The following is a 12,201-nucleotide window of genomic DNA, read 5'->3' as shown; positions in this document are numbered from 1 at the left end:
CCAGGCCTGCCTGACCCGTCTGGGGGAGCAGGAGGAGGCCAGAGGGTGTCCCACTGTGAGCCACAGATCTCTGGGGTACCTGAGCCCAGGACTCCTTGGAAAACATCCCCTGCTGCTCCCAGATGCCTTAGAGACAGAGTCAGGCAGGGGGCGCATCCCTGGCCACGCCTAGTCCCCCATCCCCACCTGGCCCCGCCCCCAAGCCCCACCCATCCCCATCCACTCAGCCCCGCCCATCCCCACCCCAGCCCCACACATCTCCGCCCCCAGCCCCGCCCACCCTGAGCCCTGCACTCCACCCATTCATCTCCTTCCCCGCTCCCCACTGCCCATCCTGGGGACTCACGTGGATGACAGTGGAGGCCTCCTGGATCTCTAGGTCTCAGGGCCTCTCTTGTCGTCCTGCAGGAACCAGAATCCACAGCTGGAGGGTCTGGCAGAGGGCTGCTTCTGCCCTGAGGACCAGATCCTCTTCAACGCACACACAGGCATCTGCGTGCAGGCCTGCCGTAAGCTCCGCCACCTGCTGCGGGACACGACCTTGGGCTCGACCCAAGCACACACAGGGTGGGAGGAGCCACCCAGGACCGTGATGTGCTCTCCCCTCTCCCCAGCTGACCCCTGTGACCTGTTCTGCCCCACCAGAGCACGGGATGGCCCCAGAGTGGCCCTGAGCCCTGCAGAGCCCCCACGGTCCCCTGAAGCCCCACAGGGAGGCTCTGCCCTTGTGTGATGCTGTGGTGGTCCCTCCCCTGAGCCCTGCCTCCCACCACCATGGACGAGGCTTCTGTGCACTGACAGCTGGGCTTACGGTGCCCTGGCCTGAGCTCCAGCCACATCTGACACCCCAAAAGTTCTCCAGGGCCTTCCATCCCGGGGGGAAGCAGGCTCCAGGCCTGATAGCACCTCTGATGGCCAGAGGCCCCTCCGCCTGCAACCTCAGCACCCTCAGTGACGCCATGCTGTTTTCTTTCCAGCCTGCGTGGGACCCGATGGATTTCCCAAATTCGTGAGTGGCTCCACCCCCACCTGCCCTACCCCACCCTCTCGCGAGCTGAGGGAGGGAGGGAAGGATCATCCCCATCACACAGGGCAGCTGTGGGGCGCCTGAGTGTGACGTGGACGTGCCGGTGGCTGGTGTGGGCTTCCTGCCCCATCACTCTGGGCCACTCGGGTACCAGCCCGAGGTGGGAGGGGGTGGCCAGACAGATGCCCAGAGTTGACCTGTGCCTGTCCAGGAGCCCTCAGGGACCCCCTTGATCCATTCCAGCCCGGGGAGCGGTGGGTCAGCAACTGCCAGTCCTGCGTGTGTGACGAGGGCTCAGTGTCGGTGCAGTGCAAGCCCCTGCCCTGTGAGGCCCAGGGTCAGCCCCTGCCGTGCAGCCGTCCCGGCTTTGTGACCGTGACCAGGCCCCGGGCCGACAACCCCTGCTGCCCCGAGACAGTGTGCGGTAAGACCCTGCAGAGCAGAGGTGCCCGGCGTAGGGTGAGGGGGGACAGAGCCGGCACCCACCAGGGGCCTGCGGGTTGGGCACAGGAGAGCAGAGGAGAGCCACTGTGTCCTGGTGTGACCGTGGCAGGACCACTCGGCAGAGATGGCCTCCAGGTGCTTCATTCTCCTCCTAAGGGTGAGGTTGGTGACCTCTGGCCTGCCCAGGAGTGGCCCAGGGACGTGGGAAGCAGCAGGGAGGTGGCCAAGCAAGGGGCCTGGAGGGAGTCCCCAGGGGCTGTGAAACGGTCAGGTCCTCGGGGAAAAGCATGCCTGCAACTTACTCTGGGAAGAAGCGGTCTGGAGGAGGAGTGAGCAGCACCCGGACAGTGGCCTCCGTCCTCCCACAGTGTGCGACACAACCACCTGCCCCCAGAGCCTGCCCGTGTGCCCGCCAGGGCAGGAGTTGATCTGCACCCAGGAGGAGGGCGACTGCTGTCCCACCTTCCGCTGCAGTGAGCGGGGCTGGGGCAGGGCTGGGGCCGGGCTCCTGGGTGGCCTCTCGCCTGGGTGGGAGGTGCAGGACGGTGGGAGCGCTGGAGCACATGCTCCCCACCACCTGTCGTGGGCTTAGCTCCCTTTCCTTCCAGGACCTCAGCTGTGTTCATACAACGGCACCTTCTACGGGGTAAGGGCACAGCAGTGGGCGGGTGTGGCCCTGGGACCTGAACATGTGTGTGGGATGCCCCGGGGCCCTCTGAGCCCCACTCCTTGTCTTGACATTCCTGCCATGAGGGCAGATCCGCACAGGGGCCCTGGGCACGTCAGAGCTGGGACGTGCTTGGGACTCGGAGGCACCTTACGTCGACAGCATGAGCTCCACACCTGCTGCCTCTGAAAGGTCCTTTCAGGGGCTCCCAGCAACAGCCTGGGGGCAGCACACACCTGCCTGGGGTCCCTGCCCACCCGGATTCCTGCCCACCCAGATTCCTACCCGCCTGGATTCCTGCCCACCGGATTCCTGCCCCCATGGGGTCTCTGCCCACCTAGATTCCTGCCCACATGGGGTCTCTGCCTGCCGGGATTCCCTGCCCACCTGTGGTCCCTGTGTGCATCAGCTCCCTGCCTGCCCGAGTCCATGCTCAGCCAGGGGTGCATCCATGCTCCATCTGAGGAAGGAACAACTCCCTGTGGGCCCCAGTGGGTCACGGGGAGAGGTCCTGGCCCTGGTGCCCCACCAGTGCCCTCAGTGCCACCCTCCTACCCATTGCAGGTTGGTGCAACCTTCCCAGGGGCCCTTCCCTGCCACACATGTACCTGCCTCTCTGGGGACACCCAGGACCCAACGGTGCAATGTCAGGAGGATGCCTGCAACAATACTACCTGCCCCCAGGTGAGACCTGAGTAACCTGCCCCCAGGTGAGCCCCCGAGGCACCCGCCCCCAGGTGAGCCCCCAAGGCACTGCCCCCAGGTGAGACCCGAGGCACCTGCCCCCAGGTGAGCCCCCGAGGCACCTGCCCCCAGGTGAGCCCACAGCTGCTGGGCAGACCCAGCCCTGAGTCACTTATCCCGGCTCCCTGGGGTTCTCTAGCTCAGCCACTGCTGGGGTCTTCTTTGTTTGCAAAGGGAGGGTATGAAGTAGGAGGATGACTGAGGGGGTCTGGGGGTGGGACAGGACCTGCAGGCTGCTGGGGACAGGGGCTGGGGTCAGGTTCCAGGAAGGCAGGGGTAGGCAGAGAGAAGGTGCTGGAAACTGGGGTGAGGCTGAGCCAGGATAACTGAGTGGGGGCAACTTCTTCGGGTATAGGCCCAGGCAGGGACAGGGCTAAGGGACCCTGGACCACTGGGGTGTAGACAGGAGGGCAGGCTGGGCCGGGGCAGGCGCTGGAGGAGAGGGTTAGGGCCTGACGCCCCTTATGCCTCCACAGGGCTTTGAGTACAAGAGAGTGGCCGGGCAGTGCTGTGGGGAGTGCATGCAGACCGCCTGCCTCACGCCCGATGGCCAGCCAGTCCAGGTAACAGCAGAGGCATGTGGGGGCAGTTCTCAGCTCCCTCCCTGGAGACCCTCGCCCCCAATGGGGCTCCACACAAGAGATAATCCCTACTCGGCTTCCACTCTCACCCTTGCATTTCAGCTGAACGAAACCTGGGTCAACAGCCGTGTGGACAACTGCACTGTGTACCTCTGTGAGGTTGAGGGTGGAGTCCATTTGCTGACCCCACAGCCTGCATCCTGCCCAGATGTGTCCAGCTGCAGGGTGTGTGCTGGAGGCCCTACCCCTGCCTGGGAGTCCTTGTCCACCAGGGAGGCCCAACCCCTGTCTAGGATGCCCCGCACAGCAGGGAGGCCCCGCCCCTGCCTGGGAGGCCCTGCCCCTGCCTGGGAGGCCCCACCCCTCCCCAGGAGGCCACACCCACCAGGGAGGCCCCACCCACAGCTCTGCCCCTGTCTTTGGCCCCCCAGGGGAGCCTCAGGAAAACCGGCTGCTGCTACTCCTGTGAGGAGGGTAAGTGGAAGCCACCTTCCCATACCAGCCCTCCAGCTCCAGCCCGTTGCCGCCCATCCATTCCTGCCCAGACATCTGCACTGGGCAGCAGTGGGATGCCCACGTCCAGACTCTACCCTCGGTCCTGGAGGGCCATGGGAGGGGTGGTCCCATGGGGATGGTCAGCCCAGCAGGTCCAGGCCCTCAGAGTGAGGGTCCAGTGGGGCTCCGCATCTGCCTTTCCTCCTCCCAGACTCCTGTCAAGTCCACGTCAACATGACCGTCCTGTGGCACCAGGGCTGTGAGACCGAGGTCAACATCACCTTCTGCGAGGGCTCCTGCCCCGGAGTGTCCAAGTGAGTGGGCTCCTGGCCCTGTGCCAAGAGCACCTGCATGTGGTGGGTCTGCCCTGGCCCGTCAGCTGGCTGGCAGCCTGCTCTGGGTCAGGAGGGCCTACGCCAGCTCCAGGAAGGAGGGAAGGGGCTCCCCAGCAGGGCTCCCCCTCTCCAAGTCCATTGGCAGAAAGCCTGGGGCCACTCTCCTAGCCAGGCCAGGGCCCGGCTGAGCTGAGCCACATGGCACAGAGCTCCCAGCTGCGAACCCAGGTCCAGGTGTCCCCCTGGGAAGGGTGGGCGGAACCAGAGCCTTCTGTGAAGCCCCCCATGGCTTGCCACTGTGGCTGTCAGCAGGAGGGGCCAGCAGGGTTGACCCTTAGCTAGAAGAGGCAGGAGGAAGGGTCAAGGGCTGATCAGGGTCAGCAGGATTGGAGGAGCGGTTCAGACAGGGGAAGTGCAGGCCACAGAAGACAGAGCTGGGAGCCAAGGGACCCTGGGGGCCCAGAGCTGCCCCAACCTGAGAAGGTGAAGCCTCACATGCCCACAGAGTAGGCCACTGTGGACAGAAGGGGGCGGCCGTCTGGCCCAGGACCCCAGAGGCCCACGTGTCACCATGGCTGGGCAGAGAAATGGCGGGGCCAAGGTGGCTGATGTGAGGGCCACTCTGCGTCCACAGGTACTTGGCAGAGGCCCAGGCCATGCAGCACCAGTGCACCTGCTGCCAGGAGAGGCGGGTCCATGAGGAAACGGTACCCTTGCGCTGTCCCGACGGCTCGGCCATCCTGCACACCTACACCCACGTGGATGAGTGTGGCTGCACGCCCTTCTGTGTCCCTGCTCCCAGGGCTCCCCCACACACCCCTGGCTTCCTGGCCCAGGAGGCCACTGCTGTCTGAGGACGTTCTGCCTCCATCCCCATGCTCTGTCCACCTGGAGCCAAGACGTGCATTGTCCAATCATGAAAACCTTGGGCCTGCTCTGCGGAGCCCCCCGGCCTCTGTGTGTGGCACCCCGTGCTCCTGCTGCCCACCCCATGGGTGAAACCAGCCCTGGAAGGGTGAGGGGCCAGCAGGACCCCTTTCAGGAGGGCGCCACTCAGGAGTCCTGCCCTGGGAGAGCCTGAGGCCCACCTTGGCCTTGCCCCTCCCTGATGTCACTGGGACGCCCTGGAACAAACTAAACATGTGCGGGCCTATGTGTCCCTGCCACGGCCGGAACCCCCGTGCAGCACGGATTCCGGCTGGCCATGTCCGGCCGCTGGGGCACAGACAGGCTTGTCCAGGCAAGGCCAGCTGCTGCCAGGAAGCTGCGATAGGCAAGGCGGCCGCCTGTCCATGCCTGCTGCAGGGTACCTCAGGGCTGAGGTTGCAACTGCCAGGTCAGAGAGGGGTCAGCATCCCAAAGCCCCCTCTGCTCAACCCAGCCCAGTTTTGCAAATAAACCCTGAGCATCGAGTACGTTTCCTGTCCTGACGTCTTTTCTTGCCTACCGTCTTTCCCAGGCTGTCCAGGTCCTCTGTGGGCTGCTTGCCTGGGGCCTGCAGGCTGGAGGACACATGCGGGGGATGGTGCAGGACCCCCAGCAGCCACTGAAGGGCCAGGAAGCCTCTGGGAAGGCCAGGCAGGGTGGGGGACAAGGAGCCGCTTGGTCATCCACATGCCCCTGTGGGCACCCCGAGAGTCAGTCTTGGGCTGTGGGAGCACTGCCCAGGGGACAGGGGGCAGGGGGCCGCCATGACCCAGAGGTCACCCCGGCTGTTATTTCCAGCATAGTGGATTGTGTGAGGAAACCAGCTCATGTAGGAAGATGGAAGCAGTCAGTGGGGCAAGCAGGCAACCAGGCCCGGTCAGCGGGAAGGCAGCCGCCCCCCAGGGCAGGTGCACGGAGCCGGGTGCAATGCTCCCAGGCTGGTGCTGGGCCCTGTGGGGCCGCCTTTCACCCCGTGCTATGCACACCTCCCCGGGAATGCTTTCCTTGGGGCACTTGCTACACGAGCCACACATGAGCTTGCTCGCCTCCTGTCCCGCCTCCACACGCACGGGCAGGGCTTTCTGCCCTTCCTTTCTGTTGCTCTGTCCAGAGCAGAGAGCACCTGGTGCAGACAGCAGGGTATCGGGGAGCCTGTGGGATGGGTGGGGTCGGCAGCTGGGGCTGCAGGTGTGGGTAGGGAAGACAGTGAAGGTGGTGCCAGCCAGGACCTCGGCACAGTGGGATGCAGGGAGCTTTGGACACAAAATGACCTCCTACTGGGCAGGGGGTGGCTACAGGCAGACCGTGGCCTGGGGAGACAAAAGCAATGCTCGTGCCTGGCTGTGGAAGCCTCTAGTGTGGGTGCAGAGTGGGGCCTTCCCCACACCGGGGCCTGCCTCTGCCTTCTGCCCTTGGGCGGGTCCTGCCCTGCCCAGGAAGCGATGCCATCATACTGTACATTTACAGAGCTCCCAGCTTCTGGGGGCCCGGCCAGGCCCCTGCCAGCACTCCAGAGCTCCAGCCTCTCCTGCCCTCCTTGCCAAGGCCCAGCAGGGCCAGCCACCCCAGGACTGGGCTGGAGATAGTCAGGGGCCTGACAAGGTTGCAGGTGGGCTCTGGTGGGTGGTGTGCTAGGATGGTCACCACTGGGGTGAGCTTCTATAGCTTTACCCTGCATCTCTGAGGCTGATTGTCTGGAGGTTGCGCCAGCTCACTGCCTGACCTGGGTCTGCATTCCGCCACGTGTAAACAAATGGTTTCCTGAACCTCAGTCATTCCCACGGCGCGATGGTTTCCTTAGACCCATTTATGTCAGTGTGTGGGTACAAGCACACCTCTCAGAGGCCCATGCTGTGCTGTCTCTGTGCCCCAGAACTGTATCATTCAATCCTGACAATACCCTGTGTGGTGTCTGCTATTGTGTCTTCCACTCCAGAGATGGGAACACTGAGGCACAAAGCAATGAAAAGGTGTGGTTCTGTCAGGGGGAAAGCTGGGCTCACACCCAGGCAGCCCGAGTCGAGGCCACACTCAAAACCACAGGGCTCTACAATGCCCCAGAGCAACGAACTATAAAAATAAACACAGTGGGCCGGGCGCGGTGGCTCATGCCTGTAATCCCAGCACTTTGGGAGGCCGAGACGGGCGGATTACGAGGTCACGAGATCGAGACCATCCTGGCTAACGCGGTGAAACCCCATCTCTACTAAAAATACAAAAAATTTGCCAGGCATGTTGGTGGGCACCTGTGGTCCCAGCTACTTGGGAGGCTGAGGCCGGAGAATGGCGTGAATCCGGGAGGTGGAGCTTGCAGTGAGCTGAGATCGCGCCACTGCACTCCAGCCTGGGCGACAGAGCGAGACTCTGTCTCAAAAAAAATAAATAAATAAATAAAAATAAATAAATAAATAAATAAACAAACACAGTGAATATAAACCAATGTTACTTAGACTTTAAAGACGTTTTGAAAGGGATTTCTGGTTTCCAGATGGAAAAGTGGGCCTGTCTTCCCCCACAGACACAAAAACTATAACAATGATAGAAAGAAACTTTAAAATAGCAGCAGTTGAAAACAAGAAAGTAAATCATCCGCAAAGCCAGCAGATATCCCGAAAAGGAAATATTTGGGAAGTGCTGAGAGGGGGGCCCAAAGCTTTTTGTATGAGGCCATTCTCACACTGCTATAAAGAAATACCTGAGACTGGGTAATTTATAAAGAAAAGAGGTTTAACTGACTCACAGTTCTGCCTGGCTGAGGAGGCCTCAGGAAACTTACAATCATGGTGGAGGGTGAAGCAGAAGCAGGCACTTTCTTCACAAGCTGGCAGGAGAGAGAATGAGACCTAGCAGGGGAGATGCCAGATGCTTAGGAAACCATCAGATCTCGTGAGAATTCACTCACTATCACGAGAACAGCATGGGGGAAACCACCCCCATAATCCAGTCACTCCCACAGTGTCCCTCCCATGACATGTGGGGATCACAGGGATGTATTAGTCCGTTTTCACACTGTCTTCATACCCAAGACTGGGAAGAAAAAGAGGTTTAATTGGACTTACAGTTCCACATGGCTGGGGGAGGCCTCAGGATCATGGTGGGAGGTGAAAGGCACTTCTTACATGGTAGCAGCAAGAGAATATGAGGAAGAAGCAAAAGTGGAAGCCCCTGATAAACCCACCAGATCTCGTGAGACTTAATAACCATCACAAAAATAGCACATGAAAGACTGGCCCCCATGATTCAATTACCTCTGCCTGGGTCCCTCCCACAACATGTGGGAATTCTGGAAGATACAATTCAAGGTGAGATTTGGGTGGGGACACAGCCAAACCATATCATTCTGCCCCTGATACCTCCAAATCTCATGTCCTCACATTTCAAAACCAATCATGCCTTCCTAAAAGTCCCCAAAAGTCTTAATTCATTTCAGCATTAACCCAAATGTCCACAGTTCAACATCTCATCTGAGACAAGGCAAGTCCCTTCTGCCTATGAACCTGTAAAATCAAAAGCAAGCTAGTTACTTCCTAGATACAACGATGGTACATGTATTGGGTAAATACAGCTGTTCCAAATGGGAGAAATTGGCCAAAACAAAGGGGCTACAGGGCCCATGCAAGTCCAAAATCCAGCAGGGCTGTAAAATTTTAAAGCTCTAAAATGATCTCTTTTGACTCCAGGTGTCATGTCCAGTTCACGCTGATGCAAGAGGTGGGTTCCCATGGTCTTGGGCAGCACCACCCCTGTGGCTTTGCAGGATACAGCCTCCCTCCTGGCTGCTTTCATGGCTGGTGTTGAGTGTCTGTGGCTTTTCCAGGCACATGGTGCAAGCTGTTGGTGGATCTACCTTTCTGAGGTCTGGAAGACAGTGGCCCTCTTTTCACAGCTCCACTAGGTGGTGGCCCAGTAGGGACTCTGTGTGGAGGCTCCAACCCCACATTTCCCTTCTGCACTGCCCTGGCAGAGGTTGTCCATGAGGGCCCCGCCCCTACAGCAAGCTTCTGCCTGGACATTCAGATGTTTCCATAAATGTTCTGAAATTGAGGCGGAGGTTCCCAAACCTCAGTTCTTGACTTCTGTGCACCCACAGACTCAACACCACGTGGAAGTTGCTAAGGCTTGGAGCTTCTACCCTCTGAAGCCACAGCCTGAACTCCACATTGGGCCCCTTTCGGCCACAGTTGGAGAGGCTGGGATGCAGGGCACCAAGTTCCTAGGTTGCACACAGAATGGGGACCCTGGGCCCAGCCCACAAAACCATTTTTTCCTCCTGGGCCTCCAGGTTTCTGATGGGATGGGGTGCTGTGAAGGTCTCTGACATGGCCTGGAGATATTTTCCCCATGGTCTTGGGGATTAACATTAGGCTCCTTGCTACTTAAGCAAATTTCTGCAGTCGGCTTAAATTTCTCCTCAAAAATGGGTTTTTCTTTTCTACTGCATCATCAGGCTGCAAATTTTCTGAACTTTTACGCTCTGTTTTCCCCTTTAACAAAAAAAAAAATTTTTTTTTGAGATGGAGTCTCACTCTGTCACCCAGCCTGGAGTGCAGTGGTGCAATCTTGGCTCACTGCAACCTCCACCTCCCAGGTTCAAGTGATTCTCCTGCCTCAGCCTCCCTAGCTGGGATTACAGGCATGAACCATTATGCCCGACTAATTTTTGCATTTTAGTAGAGATGAGGTTTCTCCATGTTGGCCAGGCTGGTCTCGAACTCCTGACCTCAGGTGATCCACCCGCCTCAGCCTCCCAAAATGCTGGGATTATAGGTGTGAGCCACTGTGCCCAGCCTATTTTCCTTTTAAAATGGAATGTTTAACAGTATCCAAGTCACCTTTTTAATGCTTTGTTGCTTAAAAATTTCTTCTGCCAGATACCCTAAATCATCTTTCTCAAGTTCAAAGTTCCACATATCTCTAGGGCAGGGGCAAAATGCCGCCAGTTTCTTTGCTAAAACATAACAAGTGTCACCTTTGCTCCAGTTCCCAATAAGTTCCTCATCTTCATCTGAGACCACCTCAGCCTGGACCTTATTGTTCATATCACTATCAGCATTTTTGTCAAAGCCATTCAACAAGTCTCTAGGAGGTTCTAAACTTTCCCACATTTTCCTGTCTTCTTCTGAGCTCTTCAAACTGTTCCAATCTCTGCCTGTTACCCAGTTTCAAAATTACTTCCACATTTTCAGGTATCTTTTCAGCAATGCCCCACTCTCGGTACCAATTTATTGTATTAGTCCATTTTCACACTGCTGATAAAGATATACCCAAGACTGAGAAGAAAAAAAAGGTTTAATTGAACTTACAGTTCCACATGGTGGGGGAGGCCTCAGAATCAGGCCACTTCTTACATGGTGGCAGCAAGAGAAAAATGAGGAAGAACCACAAGTGGAAACCCCTGATAAACCCATCAGATCTTGTGAGACTTAGTCACTATCACGAGAATAATGTGGGAAAGACTGGCCCCCATGATTCAATTACCTCTGCCTGGGTCCCTCCCACAACACATGGGAATTCTGGGAGACACAATTCAAGGTGAGATTTGGGTGGGGACACAGAGCCTGACATCACTTTTCTTTACAGAAAATGGGCATTCAGCCTGAAACCACCAAGCAGCTCAGAGATGCTAACACCCTGAAAGAGAGCAAATGCTCCGTCAGTAGAGAAAGACAAAGGCCATGCGCTCAAGCTGTCAGGTTTAATAGAGGATTTGGAGGACAGATCTGGAAATCTCGACACTTTTTCTAGTGGACGCCAAAAGGAAAGAATAGAGAGAGTGGAAGAGAGGCCATATTTTCAGAACTGAAAACATGAAGTCTTAGACTCAAAGCTTTCAATGAATGCCAAGACAGACCAAGCAAAAATATGCCCAAGAGAAAGAGAAAACCTCAAAGCTACCAGAAAGACAAGGCAGTTCACCTACAAAGGCATGAGAACCAGACAGGTATCTGGTTTCTCATTAGTAACACTGGATGCAGCAAGATGGTGCCATGATATTTTTCAAAGCACTGAGGGAAGGTAAATCAACACAGAATTCTATTCTATTCCAACTAGACTGTCATTTAAGAGTGACAAGGACATTTCTGACATACAGGGACTGAGAAGGTCACTTCCCACAGATCCTCTGTGAATGAGCTACTAACAGAGGTGACCAGTGGCCAAGTGCAGTCACACGCATGCCATAATGGTGAGCAAAGAAATGGGTGACTTGCCCTGGTTTTTTTGTTTTGTTTTTTTTTTTTTTTTTTTGAGATGGAGTCTTGCTGTGTTGCATAGGCTGGAGTGCAGTGGCATGATCTCGGCTCACTGCAACCTCCGCCTCCCGGGTTCAAGTGATTCTCCGGCCTCAGTCTCCCGAGTAGCTGGGATGACAGGCATGCGCCACCAAACCCAGCTAATTTTTGTATTTTTAGTAGAGACAGGGTTTCATCATGTTGGCCAGGCAGGTCTCGAACTCCTGACCTCAGGTGATCCACCCATTCCTGACCTCCCAAAGTGCTGGGATTACAGGTGTGAGCCACCGTGCCCGGCCTACGTGCCCTGTTATATCCGAATAAGAAACGCACCTAACAGAAATCCACAGGTCACAATACAGAAGTTGCTAACTTTAACGACTCAATCCTTCGTAATTAGTGCCTGTTGGTCTTATTTAAGAAAACCCTTCTCTGCCCTGGGATCAGGAACACTGTCTTCTGAATTATTTCCTAAAAGCTCTGCAATTTTGCCTTCTGCCTTTAAATTTTGAATCCACCCAGAATTAGTGTATGAAAGTGGCATGAAGTAGGGGGTCTGACTCCATTTTATTTTACAGATCTTGCTGCTTGGCCCAATATCATGTGCTAAAAAGGCCATCTGTTCCCCACCCTGTCATCTCTACAGTCTGTGTTGTTCCCTGGACTCTTTATTCTCTTACTGTAGACAACAGTACTGATAGTCCTGATATCTTTTTTTTTTTTTTGAGACGGAGTCTCGCACTGTCGCCCG

General features: G+C 57.1%; 1 protein-coding gene across 1 annotated transcript in view; it reads left to right on the top strand.

The window, feature by feature from the left end:
• MUC5B (mucin 5B, oligomeric mucus/gel-forming) overlaps nt 1-5,238 on the top strand; it is a 31,998-nt gene extending 26,760 nt beyond the window's left edge. Inside the window, exons 39-49 of the mRNA XM_032153872.2 lie at nt 409-509; nt 978-1,009; nt 1,271-1,451; nt 1,840-1,944; nt 2,080-2,117; nt 2,703-2,822; nt 3,359-3,445; nt 3,566-3,688; nt 3,895-3,937; nt 4,170-4,272; nt 4,928-5,238. Coding sequence (XP_032009763.1) covers nt 409-509; nt 978-1,009; nt 1,271-1,451; nt 1,840-1,944; nt 2,080-2,117; nt 2,703-2,822; nt 3,359-3,445; nt 3,566-3,688; nt 3,895-3,937; nt 4,170-4,272; nt 4,928-5,147 — 1,153 coding nt within the window. The 3' untranslated portion in view covers nt 5,148-5,238. The remainder of the gene's footprint in view (nt 1-408; nt 510-977; nt 1,010-1,270; nt 1,452-1,839; nt 1,945-2,079; nt 2,118-2,702; nt 2,823-3,358; nt 3,446-3,565; nt 3,689-3,894; nt 3,938-4,169; nt 4,273-4,927) is intronic.
• Nucleotides 5,239-12,201: the final 6,963 nt, after the last annotated feature.

Source organism: Hylobates moloch, unplaced genomic scaffold, assembly GCF_009828535.3.
Source record: "Hylobates moloch isolate HMO894 unplaced genomic scaffold, HMol_V3 SCAFFOLD_5, whole genome shotgun sequence".
Taxonomy (NCBI): domain Eukaryota; kingdom Metazoa; phylum Chordata; class Mammalia; order Primates; family Hylobatidae; genus Hylobates; species Hylobates moloch.
The sequence above is the reverse complement of the archived record's forward strand: the minus strand, read 5'-3'. Positions and strand labels throughout refer to the sequence as shown.